The 19,823-nt window shown below is 45.6% G+C and overlaps 1 protein-coding gene across 5 annotated transcripts in view; it reads left to right on the top strand.

Annotated features, from left to right (window-relative positions):
• Nucleotides 1-19,823, top strand: part of LOC115170530 (LIM domain-binding protein 2) — a 101,203-nt gene that overhangs the window by 21,271 nt on the left and 60,109 nt on the right. For all 5 annotated transcript variants that reach the window (XM_029726777.1, XM_029726750.1, XM_029726787.1 and 2 more), the window contains exon 2: nucleotides 4,731-4,833. In XM_029726777.1, the coding sequence (XP_029582637.1) occupies nucleotides 4,731-4,833 (103 nt within the window). The remainder of the gene's footprint in view (nucleotides 1-4,730; nucleotides 4,834-19,823) is intronic.

Here is a 19,823-nt window from a genome sequence, read left to right as displayed (position 1 = left end):
GCTAGCTAGCAACTTACCTTGGCTTCTTACTGCATTCGCGTAACAGGCAGGCTCCTCCTGGAGTGCAATGTAAAGCAGGTGGTTAGAGCGTTGGACTAGTTAACCGTAACGTTGCAAGATTGAATCCCCGAGCTGACAAGCTAAAAATCTGTTGTTCTGCCCCTGAACAAGGCAGTTAACCCACCGTTCCTAGGCCATCATTGAAAATAAGAATGTGTTCTTAACTGACTTGCCTAGTTAAATAAAGGTCGGAATTTTGTAATTTTTTTTTAATCGCCCAAATCGGCGTCCAATAATACCGATTTCCAATTAATATGAAAACTTGAAATCGGCCCTAATTAATCGGCCATTCCGATTAATCGGTCGACTTCTAGTCCTAACATAATCTAATGGTATGCTTTCGCGGTAAAGCCTTTTTGAAATCGGACACTGTGGTTGGATTAACGAGAAGTTTATCTTTAAAATGGTGTATAATACTTGTATGTGTGAGAAATTTGAATTATGACATTTTTGTTGTTTTGAATTTGGCGCTCTGCTATTTCACTGGCTGTTGGTGAGTGGGACGCTAGCGTCCCACATACCCCAGAGAGGTTTTAATATGGTCATACATTTAGCAGGAGATTAGGAAGTGCAGCTCAGTTTTCCCCTAATTTTGTAGGCAGTGTGCACATTGCCTGTCTTCTCTTGAGAGCCAGGTCTGCCTACTGTAGCCTTTCTCAATAGCAAGGCTATGCTCACCGTCTCTCTCTCACTCTCTCTCTCTCTCTCTCTCTCTTTCTCTTTCCCCGTCTCTCTCTCTCTCTCTCCCTCCCCTTTCTCTCTCTCTCTCACTCTCTCTCGCTCACTCTCTCCCCCCTTCTCTCTCTCTCTCGCTCTGTCTTTCTCTCCCTCTCCCTCTCCCTCTTACCCATCCCTTTCACTCTGTCTCCCCCTCCTTCTCTCTCTCTCCCCACCCTCTCTCTCTATCTCAGTCTCCTTCTCTCTCTCCCCCTCTCCCCCTCTCTCTCTATGCCCCCCTTTCTCTCTCTCTCTCTCTGCCCCCCCTGTCTCTCTCTCTCTCTCTCTCTCTCTCTCTCTCTCTCTCTCTCTCTCACATACACATTTCTCAACCAGCTCATCCAGTGCTGTCCCAGTGGAGGCCTCGTCAGTCATGTGAGTGACCATTGTTGTTAGTGCAGGTATTCCCAAACTGGGGTACGCGCAATGCCGTCGGGGGTATGCCAAATAAAAATGTGATTCACTTTTTTTTAATGAGAAAAAAAACTTTTCTTATATAAAAAAAGTATAATTTCTTCACATTTTTCCATTTATATTTTCCAACAGGGCTATACATTAGTTATTTTTTCTTGCCTGAGTAGCTTTGTTTCACTGCCCAAAATATAATTAAACCATCTAGTGTTCAGCGAAATAACACAATGTCAAATAAATTCCACTAACGGTCCGTGTGTAGCCAAACGTAGCTGCTGTTCATTCCGTTTGCTCGAAAATTGATGAATGGTTAAAAAAAGTCAGGCCATAGAGACACATACCAGCTCTACTAGTAGTACTGCTATTACCAGCAGTACTACACCTGCACATGTCGACGACACAAGTTTCTCTGCTTCCACGAGCACATCCAATGCTAGCATCAGTAATTCTACATTTGTTGTTAGCCCAGCTAGCATGGACATTGACAGTTGTGTGTCTGATGCAGCTGAAGAGCTACTGCCCCCTCATCGAACAACTTACAGGGACGTTGGACCGTCAAAGAGGCACAATTATGATGAGAACTACATTGATTTGCGGTTCACTTATATTGGGAGTAGTGCCTTTCCTCAGCCACAGTGTGTTATATGTGTAAAAGTACTATCTCACAACTCGATGAAACCTTCAGTCTTGCGCAGAGATTTAGAAACAAAACATTCCAATTTCAAAAATAAGCCACGGAAGTTTTTTGAGCGAGAATTAAGACAACTTTCGAGTAGTACGACATGTATAGAACCTACCCAAAACTATTGTATTGGGCTTGCCTGTTCTTCCTGCTGCCGTCGATATGGCTGGGACAATGCTGGGGGAAAAGGCCAAAAATACTATACAGATAATTGCGTCATCAAACAACACTGTTTCACGATGCATCAATGACACAGCAGGAGATGTTTTGGAACAATTACTGCTTCGCATACAAGCCAGTGAATTCAACGCGTTACAGCTGGATGAGTCAACATACGTGGCGGGCCTGGCACAGCTCCTGGTATATGTCTGTTACGTTTATTGGGGGTCAATTAAGGATGACACCCTCTTCTGCAAAAAACTGGAAACCAGGATAACAGGAGAGGATTGACAGGATTGACACAGTGTTGACACGTTTTTTATAATTGAGGGACGAGCTTAAAGTTTTCTTTACTGACCATAATTTTCACTTGTCTGACCACTTGCATGATGACGAGTTTCTCACACGACTGGCCAATCTGGGGGATGTTTTTCTCGCCTGAATGATCTGAATCTAGGATTACAGGGACTCTCTCCAACTATATTCAACGTGCGGGACAAAATTGAGGCTATGATTAAGAAGTTGGAGCTCTTCTCTGTCTGCTTTTAACATGGACAACACACAGGTCTTTCCGTCATTGTATGATTTCTTGTGTGCAAATGAAATCAAGCTTACAGACAATGTCAAATGTGATATAGCGAAGCACCTGAGTGAGTTGGGTGCGCAATTCCGCAGGTACTTTCAAGAACGGATGGCCCAAACAACTGGATTCGTTATCCCTTTCATGCCCTGCCTCCAGTCCACTTACCGATATATGAACAAGAGAGCCTCATCGAAATTGCAACAAGCGGTTCTGTGAAAATTTTATTTAATCATAAGCCACTGCTGGATTTCTGGATTGGGCTGCGCTCAGAGTATCCTGCCTCGGCAAATCACGCTGTTAAGACACTGATGCCCTTTGCAACCACGTACCTATGTGAGAGTGGATTCTCGGCCCTCACTAGCATGAAAACTTAATACAGGCAGACTGTGTGTGGAAAACGATTTAAGACTGAGACTCTCTCCAATACAACCCAACATTGTATCCTTTCAAGCATACCCTTCTCATTAACCTGTGGTGAGTTATTCACCATTTTGATGAACAAATAAAGTTTTATTTGTAAGAGGGCTAAATAAAGAGCAAAATTATTGATTTTTATTATGTTATTATTTGTGCCCTGGTCCTATAAGAGCCCTTTGTCACTTCCCACGAGCCGGATTGTGTCAAAAACTCACACTCCTTCTTATGTTTAATAAATGTATTGTATGGTGTGTGTGTGGCAGGCTTACAATGATGGCAAAAAACTACATTTGAGAGTGCGCTGACCCTGGTGTTAGAGGGGGTACGCAGCTGGAGGTTGAATGTTTGAAGGGGTACGGGACTATAAACAGTTTGGTAACCTCTATTCTAGTGGAATCCTGCTGCGCTAGGCATCCATGCCCCCTATCCCACCACCATACCACCCTGTCCTCCTGTCCCCTGGGGGACTCAATCCGCTGACAGTTGCCTGGCACTAGCCCAATCACACACACCATTCAGGGACTCCTGTTGAGTCAATCATCACTACTCCCAGTGTGCTAGTAAAATGCAACGATGGTGCAGCAGTGGGCCTATCTGGGTCAGAATTAAGAGTCATAGTTTGCTTGCTCTAAATTTGGGTAGTGGTGATGCAGCAAAGATAACAAATATGTGACTGTGCAGAAATGGACAGATGAGAGTGTATCATTTTTCATAGGAGGAAACTGCGCTTCTAGTATGTATCCAATATCCAATGAGAATCAGATTAGCGTGTGTTGGTTACAACATTGTTAACACCTCCGATACAGCAGTGCAGTTTATCTCAATCTGTAATTGATTGAATCCCAGCCGTTAAGGTATCATAGGCCTATCCCTAGGTTTATCACCAATCTATGACCCAGGGATGTTGATGCTACTTCACCAGCGGACGCTCTATTCCCAGGTCATAATCACGTATTGATTCACCTTCAAAATGAACTGCAGAAGTTCTATCCCCTCCCTCCCTCTCCCCCCTATATCACACACACGCGCACGCACACGCAGACGCACACACACACACACACACACACACACACACACACACACACACACACACACATATATACACACACATACACACGCGCACACACACACACACACACACACACACACATATACACACACATACACACGCACACACACCTCAAGACCTGCAGATATGAAGCACATTGAGTTGTTCTTCAAGGTCCTTGGGGTCAACACATATTGGACTTGACGCTAGGCGACATTGACATGGATAATTGTAAAAATCTGGAAGGGTCTAGCGATCCCTCAGTGGAGCAACGAATGAAAGCCTCTCTCGATCTATCCTAACATGTCGGGTGAAATCAACATCATGCATCACATGGGGTCGTCTGCGGTTACGGTACATTATCTGGTAAATGATGGTGTCATGTTCCCCGGAGTGGCAGGTGGAAGGGTACAACATTTTGCCTGTTTGTGATAGTAAAGTGATTTCAATATCATGATGTTGTGTACAGTGGTGGATGTCCTGGGTTGATGCGTGATGTACTTATCATGGAGAAAATAGATTTTGGGGGAATACGTAGATAGTATAGAATCTGTTGTTTCCATAAAATATGTTCTGTGCATCAAAGCAAATTATATGATAATATTAGAACTATTTGAATTATTGATCAACTTTCTTCTCTCTCTCTCTTTCAGGAGAGTGACAGTCTGTGGTGGGATGCGTTTGCCACAGAGTTCTTTGAGGAGGACGCCACCCTGACCCTCTCCTTCTGCCTGGAGGATGGACCAAAGAGATACAGTAAGACTACACTGCCCACCTGCTTTACCAACTGTCCTTTGTTCTGTTCAGTAGCTCACTTCCTACCTACTGTCATGCCTTTCTCTAGCGTTTGGGACAGATCGCAATTTAGTGAGGGGAGGTGTGTTCCAAAATAGGGGAGGGTTTTTTGCTTTGGAGAAAGTTGTGTTTTTTTTCATTGGGCACAGGGGAGGGTAGTACGTTTTCCCCAGGTTTACATTCGCTCTTTTGCAGATTTTACTATATATTTCTTCCATCCTAGCCAAATTTCCTAATCTTTTTGAATGCACCTTTTCCTATGTCAAGGTGTTTTGGTACTTCCCTTATTCACTACACTTTTCCCTGCACTAACTTTTACTATTCCACATGTCAGTATAGTCTACCAGTCTAACTATCTATCCTGCCCTCCATCCACCATTCATAGTGACAATAGTGGTAGGTGGATCGTTGTCCAGATTTGCAGTAGGCTAACTTGCAATCGTACCACACAAAAAATATTACAATCTGCATACGTTTTTTTAATGAATCGACAAGAACAAATAGGAATAGCTGATAGACAGCGGAGATACCAGGTGCATCATTGCGCATGAAAGAACAGTGAAGGCATGAGTCAAAGCTAAAACATCTCCCCTATTGATGGGACAATACAATCATCCTACCTAGACTTGCCTACAAAACAATAATGCAATGAACAATTTAATTATTGTTTTCAAGTGAGTACAACATTCTAGCCTACTCTAGGGTGCAGTGAAAATATCCTTTGAGTAACGGCGCAAAAGCCGTGCTATTTGAATGTTTCATTTGATTTGGATCAGTTGTGGGTCTACTCTGGACAATGTGTTAGGTCTAGAAAGGCACAGTAGCAGGCCAGTCTGGCTGTAGTTTTACTTCTAATACTGAGATGCGCTGTCTGTTGCGCATCATCATTCTCCCAAGTCGTCCTATAATGTGGCCACATATGCTCCCAGCAGGCCCAGTTATTCAGGAAAGCTTAACTCACGCTCTGCCTCCTCTCCAATCCTAGTGGCTATTCCTCAAGCACCTAGAACGCTTCAATATAGCCAAAATATAACTTTTTAATATGAACTTTTATATGTGGTATAAACACAACCAGTCACAATGTTTTAATCTGATTAGGCTAGTTCAAAAGTCTCCTGTAAGCATACACACGCTCCTATTGTCATAAGCGTCGTAATGATCGGACCAAACTGCAGCAGGGATGTGAATCATCTTCTTGATTTATTAAAGAAATAAACACAAGAACGACGAAAAACAGTCCTGTAAGGTACATAGACTATACATGGAACAAATAAACCCACTAAAATATGGCCTCCAATTAGAAGCAACGACAACCAGCTGCTTCTAATTGGAGGTTGTTCCCAAAACAAACATAGAAATAGACAAACTACAAAACCCACATAGAAATAGAAAACATAGAACATAAACCAAAACCCCGAAACACACTAAACAAACACACCCCTGCCACGTCCTGACCAAACTACAATAACAAATAACCCCTTTTACTGGTCAGGACGTGACACCTAAATCTAGGGTTTTGTTCTGGTGATGTGATGATCAATGCTTGGATGCCATTCAACAAATACATATTGTCTTGCACTTTTGTCAATAATAATCTCATCATGTAGTAGGCTATAACTGCACTGTGTCTGCAAGCTGTTGGCTAGAGTGCACGTGACAATACCAGAGTTGGCACATTCACTATACCTACGCAACAGTTTTTGTGACAAAACCATCAGTACGCCAAGAGTTGAAAATGCGATGGAAATCCATTTAACTTGTATTTTTAATTCGGAACATGGGAATTTTACCTCAAAAAGTATTTTTATGTACACTATGTATTTATACACAGACTTTTATCTGCAACAAGTACATTTAATGGAAACACAACTCTGATGGGAAAATGCTCCAGGGTTTCCCTTATTGCAGCTTTTGGTCAATAAAAAAAATAAAAGCCAATAAATAAAATTGTAGCAGGCCAAATTGTCCCGGAGAGGCTGTCTATCATAGCCTACACCCTAAATTTGCGCATCAGTACCATTCTCTCAGGCCTTGGGCGCATATACGCCTGCTGCTAAGGAGAGAGAGACCGAGAGAGGAGCCTTGGCTTAGGCTACTGTTGATTGTGAAGATGGAGGCCTTTTTCATTTAATAAAATTAAAGTTAGAGGAAAAAGAACATGCCTATAGTGAAAAGCCTACAAGGGTTAGGGTTAGGGTTAGGAAATTTAATATAAGTTTTAATATTGTAGTAGACTAAGATGAGAAAAATGCAGTCTACTGTGCAACTCACTAATCAGGTTGGATGACAATTTGGAATTGACATTTATTTATCATATTTTTTGTACAGCATTGTTATTATTAGGCTTCATATTTATTAATTTATTAATCTTTAAATAACAAAACCTGTTTTGTTGTAACGGCTCTTGTTAGAAGGAGAAGTGGACCAACGCGCAGCGTGGTAAGTGTTCATGATACTTTATTCCAAGAAACACTCAAACAAGAATAACCAAAAAACAACAAAACAAAGCGAACAGTTCCGTCAGGCATAGACGCTAAACAGAAAATAACCTCCCACAAACACAGGTGGAAAACAGGCTGCCTAAGTATGATTCCCAATCAGAGACAACGATAGACAGCTGCCTCTGATTGGGAACCACACTCGGCCCAAAAACAAAGAAACAGAAAACCTAGACTTCCCCACCCGAGCCACACCCTGACCTAACCAAACATAGAGAATAATAAGAATCTCTATGGGCAGGGCGTGACATTTGTTTAATTCTATTGAGACATTTTCATTGGCTAAATTAAATTCAATCTGTCTTTTTAATTGTTTGCTCCAAATTTAGTTTAAGATAGGTTATAAGTAGGTCTGTTGTAAAATAAGTATAATTAGCATATTTCTGTCATTTGTTGGTTATAGTAAGCACTTGACTTTGCTGGTAATTGCTGCAATATATCCTGTTCAAAACTTTTGTGAAGGTTTAAACCAGTTCACAAGTGTTTTGTTTCATTCTGTTGAGACATTTTCTGTTGCCAAAATGAAGTTTCAACTGTACAGTGCCTTGCAAAAGTCTTCACCCCTGTCACAAAATCCTTCGTTGTGTTGCAGGGAAGACCAAAATGCAGCGGAGTTGTGGATACTCATATTTTAATTAACAAAAAAGAGTAAAGCATCCACTTGACAAAACAATAAATGATACCCACAACACTAAACAGTTTTGCAGGCTCACCAACACAGTGCAAAAACAACTACCCACCAAAACCAAGTGACAAACATACTCCTACATATATGACTCCCAATCAGGAACAACGATCCCCAGCTGTTCCTGATCAGGAGTCACAAGACCAACACAGAGCAATCACACACATACAAGACTGCCACGTCCTGACCCCAAAACTACTACAACAGCTCCATCTGCTGGTCAGGACGTGACAGTACCCCCCCCCCCCCCCCTCCCAAGGTGCAGACCCCGGAATGCACCTAACAACAAAAAACACCAAAAACAAAATCCCCAACAAAACCCATAAACAATAACCCCTAAACAATAAGGGAGGGAAGGGAGGGTGGCTGCCGTCAACGACGGCACTGTGCTACACCCTCCCTCCCCAACCCACCTATCCTGGAGGTGGCTCAGGTGCAGGACGTGGACCTCGCTCCACCTTCGGCGTCGCCCACTTTGGTGGCGCCGATAGCTGCGCCGGGCAGACGGGCCACTCGGGCTGACCCTGGCAGACGGACCACTCTGGCTGGGCCGGAGGACAGGAGGGCCCCTCGGGCTGGGCCGGAGGGCAGGAGGGCTCCTCAGGCTGGGCCGGAAGGCTGGGCCGGAGGGCAGGAGGGCCCCTCGGGCTGGGCCGGAGGGCAGGAGGGCCACTCGGGCTGGGCCGGAGGGCAGGAGGGCCACTCGGGCTGGGCCGGAGGGCAGGAGGGCCACTCGGGCTGGGCCGGAGGGTAGGAGGGCCACTCGGGCTGGGCCGGAGGGCAGGAGGGCCACTCGGGCTGGGCCGGAGGGCAGGAGGGCCACTCGGGCTGGGCCGGAGGACAGGCGGGCCACTCGGGCTGGGCCGGAGGACAGGCGGGCCACTCGGGCTGGGCCGGAGGACAGGCGGGCCCTCGGGCTGGGCCGGAGGACAGGCGGGCCCCTCGGGCTGGGCCGGAGGACAGGCGGGCCCCTCGGGCTGGGCCGGAGGACAGGAGGGCCCCTCGGGCTGGGTCAGAGGACAGGAAGGCCCCTCGGGCTGGGCCGGAGGACAGGAGGGCCCCTCGGGCTGGGCCGGAGGACAGGAGGGCCCCTCGGGCTGGGCCGGAGGACAGTCGGGCCCCTCAGGCTGGGCCGGAGGGCAGTCGGGCCACTCTGGCAGCTCGGGGCAGTCGGGCCACTCTGGCAGGTCGGGGCAGTCGGGCCACTCTGGCAGCTCGGGGCAGTCGGGCCACTCTGGCAGCTTGGGGCAGTCGGGCCACTCTGGCAGCTTCTGACTAGCGGGCGGCTCTGGCGGCTCCTGACTAGCGGGCGGCTCTGGTGGCTCCTGACTGGCTGGCAGCTCTGGCGACTGTTGACTGGCGGGCAGCTCTGGCGACTGTTGACTGGCGGGCAGCTCTGGCGACTGTTGACTGGCGAGGCTGGGCTGACGCACTAGACTCCTGATGCGTGGGGCTGGTACTGGACATGCCAGCCTGGAGACACGCACCTCCATGCTAGTGCGTCTAGCGGGAAACACCGGACCGAAAGGGCGCACTGGCGGTCTTGAGTGCAGGGTTGGCATCACCCCTTCCGGCTCGATGCCTACTTCGCCCTGGCACATTCGGGGCGCTGGTACCTTGCCTACCGGCCTGAAAATCCCAGGCCTCACCACAGCCCCAACCCCAAAGCACGGGACCTGTCCAGTCTGCCCTACAAGGGTACGGGGAGCTGGCCTGGGGCTGTAATCTCACCCCGCCAAATAGCCCTTGTGCCCCCCCCTAAAAAATTCTTGGGGCTGCCTCTCGGGTTCTACCTGCCTCCCAGGCAGGTTGTCACAGTGGACCCGCAACTGCTCCCATGTCCAGTCAATCCTCTCCGTCAACACCTCCAGCGACCAGGAATCCATCACCTCCCGAGCGCGCTGCTTCCAACATTCCTCCCTCCCTTGCCTCTGTCCTCTTCTCCGCTGCTTGGTCCTTTGGTGGTGGGTAGTTCTGTCACAAAATCCTTTGTTGTGTTGCAGGGAAGACCAAAATGCAGCGGAGTTGTGGATACTCATATTTTAATTAACAAAAAAGAGTAAAGCATCCACTTGACAAAACAATAAATGATACCCACAACACTAAACAGTTTTGCAGGCTCACCAACGCAGTGCAAACACAACTACCCACCAAAACCAAGTGACAAACATACTCCTACATATATGACTCTCAATCAGGAACAACGATCCCCAGCTGTTCCTGATCAGGAGTCACAAGACCAACACAGAACAATCACACACATACAAGACTGCCACGTCCTGACCCCAAAACTACTACAACAGCTCCATCTGCTGGTCAGGACGTTACAACCCCCCTTGGCGTTTTTGCTATTTTGTTGCATTACAACCTGTAATTGAAATTGATTTTTATTTGGATTTCATGTAATGGACATACACAAAATAGTCCAAATTGGTGAAGTGAAATGAAAAAAAATTAAATACGGAAAAGTGGTGCATGCATATGTATTCAACCCCTTTGCTATGAAGCTCCTAAATAAGATCTGGTGCAACCAATTACCTTCAGAAGTCACATAATTAGTTAAATGAAGTCCACCTATGTGCAGTCTAAGTGTTCTGTCACATGATCTCAGTATATATACACCTGTTCTGAAAGGCCCCAGAGTCTGCAACACCACTAAGCAAGTGTCACCACCAAGGAAGCGGTACTATGAAGACCAAGGAGCTCTCCAAACAGGTCAGGGATAAAGTTGTGGAGAAGTACAGATCAGGGTTGGGTTATAAAAAAATATCAGAAACTTTGAACATCCCACGGAGCACCATTAAATCCATTATTAAAAAATGGAAAGAATATGGCACCACAACAAACCTGCCAAGAGAGGGCCGCACACCAAACTCACGGACCAGGCAGGGAGGGCATTAATCAGAGAGGCAACAAAGAGACCAAAGATAACCCTGAAGGAGCTGCAAAGCTCCACAGCGGAGATTGGAGTATCTGTCTATAGGACCACTTTAAGCCGTACACGCCACAGAGCTGGGCTTTATGACAGAGTGGCAAGACAAAAATAAGCAAACACGTTTGGTGTTCGCCAAAAGGCATGTGGGAGACTCCCCAAACATATGGAAGGAGGTACTCTGGTCAGATTAAACTAAATTTGAGCTTTTTGGCCATCAAGGAAAACACTATGTCTGGCGCAAACCCAACACCTCTCATCACCCTGAGAACAACATCACAGTGAAGCATAGTGGTGCCAGCATCATGCTGTGGGGATGCTTTTCATCGGCAGGGACTGGGAAACTGGTCAGAATTTAAGGAATGATGGATGGCGGTAAGTGTACAGGGAAATTCTTGAGAGAAACCTGTTTAAGTCTTCCAGAGATTTGAGATTGGGACGGAGGTTCACCTTCCAGCAGGTCAATGACCCTAAGCATACTGCTGAAGCAACACTCGAGTGGTTTAAGTGGAAACATTTAAATGTCTTGGAATGGCCTAGTCAAAGCCCAGACCTCAATGCAATTGAGAATCTCTGGTATGACTTAAAGATTGCTGTACACCAGCAGAACCCATCCAACTTGAAGGAGTTGGAGCAGTTTTGCCTTGAAGAATGGGCAACAATCCCAGTGGCTAGATGTGCCAAGCTTATAGAGACATACCTATAGAGACATAGCCTAGTGGTTAGAGTGTTGGACTAGTAACTGGAAGGTTGCAAGATTGAATCGCTGAGCTGAAAAAAATCTGTTGTTCTACCCCTGAACAAGGCAGTTAACCTACTGTTCCTAAGCCATCATTGAAAATAAGAATTTGTTCTTAACTGACTTCCTTAGTTAAATAAAGGTAAAAAAAAAGTAAAATGATACAAACCCCACCAAAATCCATTTTAATTCCAGGTTGTAAGGCAACAAAATAGGAAAAATGCCAAGGGGGTGAATACTTTCACAAGCCACTGTAATGTTGTGTTTGCAGCAATATAATAGCCTGCTCATATTTTCCCTATAAACAATTGCTTGACTTACTTTTGATCTTTGACCCACCACCTGGATTCAGTACTATATAACCAAATTATGTTTTTTTTACATTGGATAAAAGCAGAGACTCAGAGTTGGAAATTGACATATCATACACTACAGTTGAGAAACAATGGGAAAGTAATTATGCTTTGAAAGTTGATAAACTTGTAACCTCAATTTTGAGAAAATGGCCCTTGAATATTTTTGGTACACCACCTGGAGAGCTCTTCTTTGTCTACACCCATTCAACATCGTTCACACCCTCTTAAGCTGTCGTCCCACCCATCTCTTTAAGGATTCACATGTGAGGGCATGTGCTAAACAGAGTTGGCAGTGTAGTAAACAACCAAAGATTTCAAGACTAAAAGGGGTAAAAGTAGTAGCCTACAATAAGGAAAAACTCTGGGTAAAAATTCACTTCATCCAGTCCTTGGCCTATATCAAAATCTTACTTCGAATAATATTACTACACAGATCATACACATAACTGAAAATGTAGCTAGACTCTTACCCGCATACCTAGACCATTTAACTCTGTTTTGTTTGTAGCTACATCTTGTTTGGCCAGTGTTGTGTCAAGTCACTCCGGTTCACACTGACCGTAGGGTGTGCAGAAAGTAGCCCATCGCAACTTTTTCCAACTGATCTGTCAATAGCACCTGCTAAAATTAGGGCATCAATGTTGAGGAAAGTAGCAAAACTTCAGTAGTTCTTGATGGCTAATGTTATATATTTCAAAACATCCGCGGTAGAAATGATCATCTACACATACTGAGCAGCTCACGTTATAGACAGAAGCACGCTACATGGCAGACCAATCCGAACTTCTCTCTGCATGTCCAGCCCATCCATTAACTCAGACAATCATGGCAAGGGGGAAGGTTCCTGACTTTTTCCATGGCTAAACCAACTAGGCTCATAATAAAAATGTATTATTTGGATTTACAGATGGAATACAAGTTTGTTATTAAGGCACATAAAGGTTACCATGTTCTAGAAGGCCTTTCTGCCCCATAAACACATTTCAATAAAAACAAATACATTTAAAAGCCTCTCCTGTGAAGTAGTGACTTGCGACATACGCCTAGCTTCCTGAAACGGGTCACATATTACCCTAATCAAGTTTAAAACTTTTGGTGTGGCTATTAAGCTTTAGCTACTGCAAGCCTATGATGTGAAGGCAGTGTGCACCAGTGCTCAAACTGACTCAGACATTTGAACGTAAGGTGAGTAATAATGTTTCAGGCCTTCCAGAGTTGCTCCTATAATCTAATATAATGCTTATCTTTATATAAATATTTGGATTGAAAATTAACGAATTACCTCCTTCTGTACATCTATGTCTGTATAGCAGACGCATTAGCCATCTGACATAAAGAAATGCATGTTGGTGTCGTAGCATCCCGCCGGCATATCTCTATCTTTCTGGGGCTAGCCTTGAGCTTCTCTTCCTTCATATAGTCTTAGTTTAAATTCTAATATCATACAGTGGACACCTATGCCTATTGGTCTATGCATGCAATGCCCTGATGCATTTAGTGCTCAAATCTCCGACAGTTGAACCGTGAGGTGGACAATTATTGTTATAGGGAAGTACCCTAAAAAACATTATATTTTACATTTTTGTCACTTAGCAGACGCTCTTATCCAGAGCGACTTACAATAGTGAATGCATACATTTTTTTGTACATTAATAGGCTATAAAGTTTGGCATATGCTACATCGAAACACAAGGAATAGTGTTTTTGCAATTTGTTATAGGTATAAGATTTCAGGTATGACCCAGATGCAGACAGTGTCGAAGAAACAAAAGTTTATTGCTTGTACAGGGGCAGGCAAACGACAGGTCAAAGGCAGGCAGAGGTCAGTAATCCAGAGAGGGTGCAAAAGGTCCAGAACGGCAGGCAGTCTCAGGGTCGAGGAAGGCAGGGGTCAATAATCCAGTGAGGTGGGGCAAGGTATAGAACGGCAGGCAGGCTCAGGGTCAGGGCAGGCAGAACGGGAAAAACCGGGAAGGACTAGAAAACAGGAGCAAGAACAGACAGGAGCAGGGGAACAAAACGCTGGTAGGTTTCAGGAAACAAAGCGAACTGTCAACAGACAAACAGAACACAGGTATAAATACACAGGGGATAATAACGAAGATGGGCGACACCTGGAGGGTGGTGGAGACAAGCACAAAGACAGGTGAAACAGATCAGGGTGTGACAGGTACCCCCCCCCCCCCTTTTAGGGGCACCACCTGGCATCCTACCTGTGCGCAAACCTGGTTGACCGGGGTGCCGGCCTTGGAAATCCTCGATGAGGCCTGGGTCCAGGATGTCCCTAGCGGGGACTCAGCACCTCTCCTCCGGGCCATAACCCTCCTAGTCAACCAGGTACTGGTACCCCCTGCCCCGAGGTTGAACCTTCAGGAGACGCCTCACTGTGTATGCCGGTTGGCCATCGATGAGACGGGGGAATAGGGGTGGGCCTGGAAACAGGAGACAAAGGGCTGGGAGACATGGGTTTAACTCTGGACACATGAAAGGTGGGCTGTATACGGAGGGTACGGGGCAACAGAAGACGAACAGCAGAAGGGCTGATGACTTTGGAGATGGGAAAAGGGCCAATAAACCGGTGGGAGAGTTTGCGGGATTCCAACCGGAGGGGAAGATCCCGGGTGGACAGCCATACTTTCTGCCCGAGACGATACCGAGGAGCCAGGGTCCGGTGGCGATCTGCTTGTCGTCGATACCTGGAGGTGGTCTTGAGGGCCGACCGGGCTCTCCTCCAGGGACGACAACAGCGGCGGACAAACATCTGGGCCGAAGGTATGCCGTCCTCTTCTTGCCCAGGGAAAAGCAGGGGCTGATACACCAGGGAACACTCAAAGGGTGATAGACCCATGGCAGAGCAGCGTAATCAACCCACACAAGCTGCTGGCTCCAGACCAGGGAGCGCAGAGTAGTTTCTAGGTCCTGGTTGGCTCGCTCCAACTGGGCGTTGGACTGGGGGTGGAACCCGGAGGACAGGCTGGCCGACGGCCCAATGAGGGTGCAGAACGCCTTCCAGAACCAGGACGAGAACTGAGGACCCCGGTCGGAGACCATGTCTACTGGCAGTCCATGGATCTGGAAGACATGCTGCACCATGAGCTGGGCCATGTCTTTAGCAGAGGGTAGCTTGGGGAGAGGAATGAAGTGGGCGGCTTTGGAAAACCGATCCACTACGATCAGGATGACGGTGTTGTCATCAGATGGGGGGAGACCCGTGACAAAGTCCAGCGAGATGTGAGACCAGGGACAGGCAGAAGTTGGAGAAGACCAGCCAGAGCTTACCGAAGTGTCTTTTTCTCTGCACAGACTGTGCAAGCGGCGACGAATGCAGAGACGTCAGGAACCATGGTAGGCCACCAACAGCGTTGTCGCACAAAAGCCAGGGTCCAACGGGAGCCCGGGTGGCAGGCAAGCCTGGAGGAGTGGGTCCACTCCAGGACCGAGGAGCGGACCGCATCAGGAACGAACATCCGGTTATCTGGGCAGGGGGGAAGCCAGGGTGCTGTAGCCCTGGATGAAGGGTTGATAAAAGTTGGCGAATCCCAGGAAACATTGCAGCTGTACTCTGGACGTAGGCTGGAGCCAATCCACCACTGCTCTCCATCTGTACACTCCCTGCAGCGATGATGTAACCCAGAAAGGGGATGGTGGAGCGATGGAATTCACACTTCTCTGCTTTTACAAAAAGCTGGTTCTCCAGGAGGCATTTGGAGAACCTGTCGGACGTGGAGCACGTGTTCTTGAGTGGAGCGGGAGAAGACGAGGATGTCGTCGAGGTAGACAAAGACGAACCGGTTCAACATGTCGCAGAGAACATCATTAACCAGAGCTTGGAACACAGCAGGGGCGTTGGTAAGGCCAAATGGCATGACCAGAGACTCGTAGTGACCGCTGGCCGTGTTGAAGGTAGTCTTCCACTCGTCCCCTTCCCGTATCCACACCAGGTGGGAGGCATTCTGTAGGTCCATCTTGGAGAACACGGTGGCCCGGGCACATGGTTTTGTCCTCCACAAAGAAGAACCCTGCGCCGGTGGGGGAGGCAGACGGATGAACCCAGCAGCTAGCCTTGGTCTCCGGACCCGACAGAGAGTAGAGTTGTCCCCAGGGCGGAGTGGTGCCTAGGAGAAGGTCAATCCTGCAGTCATATGGTCGGTGCAGCGGCAGCGAAGTGGCCTGGGCCTTACTGAACAACTCCTGGAGGTCCTGGTACTCCCCGGGAATTGCGTTTGGCCAAGGTCTGGAATCCTTCCATGAGACCACGAAGTAACTCCTTGTGCCTTCCAATGAAGGCTCCTTGGGAGGAGAGGGCATGGCGGAGCTGGTCCGAGTCTGCTGGGTCAGTCATGGCCACTATCAGGTATGACCCAGATGCAGACAGTGTCGAAGAAACAAAAGTTTATTGCTAGTACAGGGGCAGGCAAACGACAGGTCAAAGGCAGGCAGAGGTCAGTAATCCAGAGAGGGTGCAAAAGGTCCAGAACGGCAGGCAGTCTCAGGGTCGGGGCAAGCAGAACAGTCAAAACCGGGAAGGACTAGAAAACAGGAACAAGAACAGACAGGAGCAGGGGAACAAACGCTGGTAGGTTTCACGAAACAAAACAAACTGTCAACAGACAAACAGAAAACACAGGTATAAATACACAGGGTATAATGGGGAAGATGGGCAACACCTGGAGGGGGGTGGAGACAAGCACAAAGACAGGTGAAACAGATCAGCGTGTGACAATAAGCTGTTTTTAAGGCCAACACCCCTTGTTTATTGATGGCTCTGGCTGCGCCAAGTCTGATCAGAATGACCTAAATTTCTCAAATATCTGGTCAATTAAAATCTTCCCAGTCACATTTTCCTAAAGGAAACCCTGAAATGTGTATATTGTTTCTATGCAGATTTTAGAATATTAACATGAAAATCTGTTGCAAATTGGATGGAAACTGTACATTACATTACATTACATTACACCAACACAATACGTGACATTACACTAACACAATACGTGACATTACACCAACAGAATACATTACACCAACAGAATACATTACATTACATTACACCAACAGAATACATTACATTACACCAACACAGTACTTGACATTACACCAACACAATACATTACACCAACAGAATACATTTCATTACATTACACCAACACAATACATGACATTACACCAACACAATACATGACATTACACCAACACAATACTTGACATTACACCAACACAATACTTGACATTACACCAACACAATACTTGACATTACACCAACACAATACATGACATTACACCAACACAATACATTACATTACACCAACACAGTACTTGACATTACACCAACACAATACATGACATTACACCAACACAATACATTACACCAACAGAATACATGACATTACACCAACACAATACCTTACATTACACCAGCACTACATAATACATGACATTACACCAACACAATACATTACATTATACCAACACAGTACTTGACATTACACCAACACAATACATGACATTACACCAACACAGTACTTGACATTACACCAACACAGTACTTGACATTACACCAACACAATACATTACATTATACCAACACAGTACTTGACATTACACCAACACAGTATTTGGCATTACACCAACACAATACTTGACATTACACCAACACAATACATGACATTACACCAACACAATACATGACATTACACCAACACAGTATTTGGCATTACACCAACACAATACATGACATTACACCAGCACAATACATGACATTACACCAACACAGTACTTGACATTACACCAACACAATACATGACATTACACCAACACAGTACTTGACATTACACCAACACAATACATGATATTACACCAACACAGTACTTGACATTACACCAACACAATACATTACATTATACCAACACAGTACTTGACATTACACCAACACAATACATGACATTACACCAACACAGTACTTGGCATTACACCAACACAATACTTGACATTACACCAACACAATACTTGACATTACACCAACACAGTACTTGACATTACACCAACACAATACATGACATTACACCAACACAGTACTTGGCATTACACCAACACAATACATGACATTACACCAGCACAATACATGACATTACACCAACACAAGTGGACACATTTAAATAAACAGTATATCCAATATAATACAATACATACAAAAATTCCAAATAAACTAGATTCATTCAACCATTTCTAAAAGGACTTAAAGTGTTTAACTTGTACCTGCTTCAGAAATGTGTTTCAGTAACGACTTGCTTTTGACACAAAAGCGTCACTAGACTTTTATCAAGACTGGTTTTAATTTTGACAAACATTTCATATTGATACTCAATATTTAAAGACAGTTTACAACGACACACAAATTCACAGATATGTTGCTTTTAGATCACACCATGTCCTATGGCATGGGTAGTTGCTAGTGGGCTTGGCACTATTGGTGTTTATGCTCATCTGCCTAGGCTAGATAGGCTGCCTTTTGATATCGACAGCTCTTTGAATATCAGACGGGCATAGATATTGATATGTATGTTTGCTGTTGTTTTGAAATACATTGCGATGTGTGTACAGTGTGTACAAAAAACATGTACAGAGTGTGTGTGATTTAGCCGAGAGATGGAGGCGAGTAGGAGTTATGCGTGTGTGTGCGCGTATGTGTGTGCATGCGTGTGTGTGCGCTGCCTTTTTCTTTTCAAATGTAAATATTCAAAACCCCCACGGTGTTGAGACGGTAACCTGGCTCCCTCGGGAACGGACAGCTTAACGCCGTGACGATGATGACTCACCGCCAGTCAGAAACATTCTCATTTCAAGTTTTCAGACTGACACATACACGCACACACACACACACACCCACACACACACGCACGCACACACACCCACACACACACACACACACACACACACACACACACACACACACGCACACACACACACACACACACACACATACACACACACACACACACACACACACACACACACACACACACATATGGAACAAAGTTACATTGATACGAACGCAGGAAAAGCTGTCTCACAAGCTATAAACAGACATGACATGAGATGTATTAAAAAGTAGCTGTCAGTCAAAAACTATGGAAAGCTTGAAAATAATGACACTGTCTTTGCTTTTCTAGTCCACCCCTGATATACAGTATTCAATGGCTTGGGACTATAGTGAAAGTGGACACTATACCAGTGCCTGTATTTCTATGGCGTCTTACGTAAAATAATGTATTGGAATTGAGACAGTTTAACAGCATTACACTTAAATACTTAGTGTGTTTCATGCCACACTGGCTGAACCATCATTCATGCAAGACTGCTATACACATTAAGCACTTGTCAAAAGTCTTACTAATGCATAATAGATGCTTTATAAATGTGTTGGTAAGGTGTAATTGATATGTAGTTCGACAAGTAGCTCCGAGGGTTGATGGCTGTCTATTGTTCCCATGTTGGACTACAATGCCCATGATTATCTGAACTGTACTGTATAATCGGCACCTACTTCCAACTCTATCCAATCTCAGCCTCAAGCACTCTCTGAAAACACAGAAATTGTCCAGACTATTGGTGGTTTACTGTTCTACCTGATAATTAAGTGCACACACCTGGTGTCCCAGGTCTAAATCAGTCCCTGATTAGTGGGGAACAATGAAAATAAGCAGTGCAACTGGCTTTGAGGTCCAGATTTGAGTTTGAAGTCTTT

This window comes from Salmo trutta, chromosome 3, assembly GCF_901001165.1.
Source record: "Salmo trutta chromosome 3, fSalTru1.1, whole genome shotgun sequence".
NCBI classification, from domain to species: Eukaryota; Metazoa; Chordata; class Actinopteri; order Salmoniformes; family Salmonidae; genus Salmo; species Salmo trutta.
The sequence above is the reverse complement of the archived record's forward strand: the minus strand, read 5'-3'. Positions and strand labels throughout refer to the sequence as shown.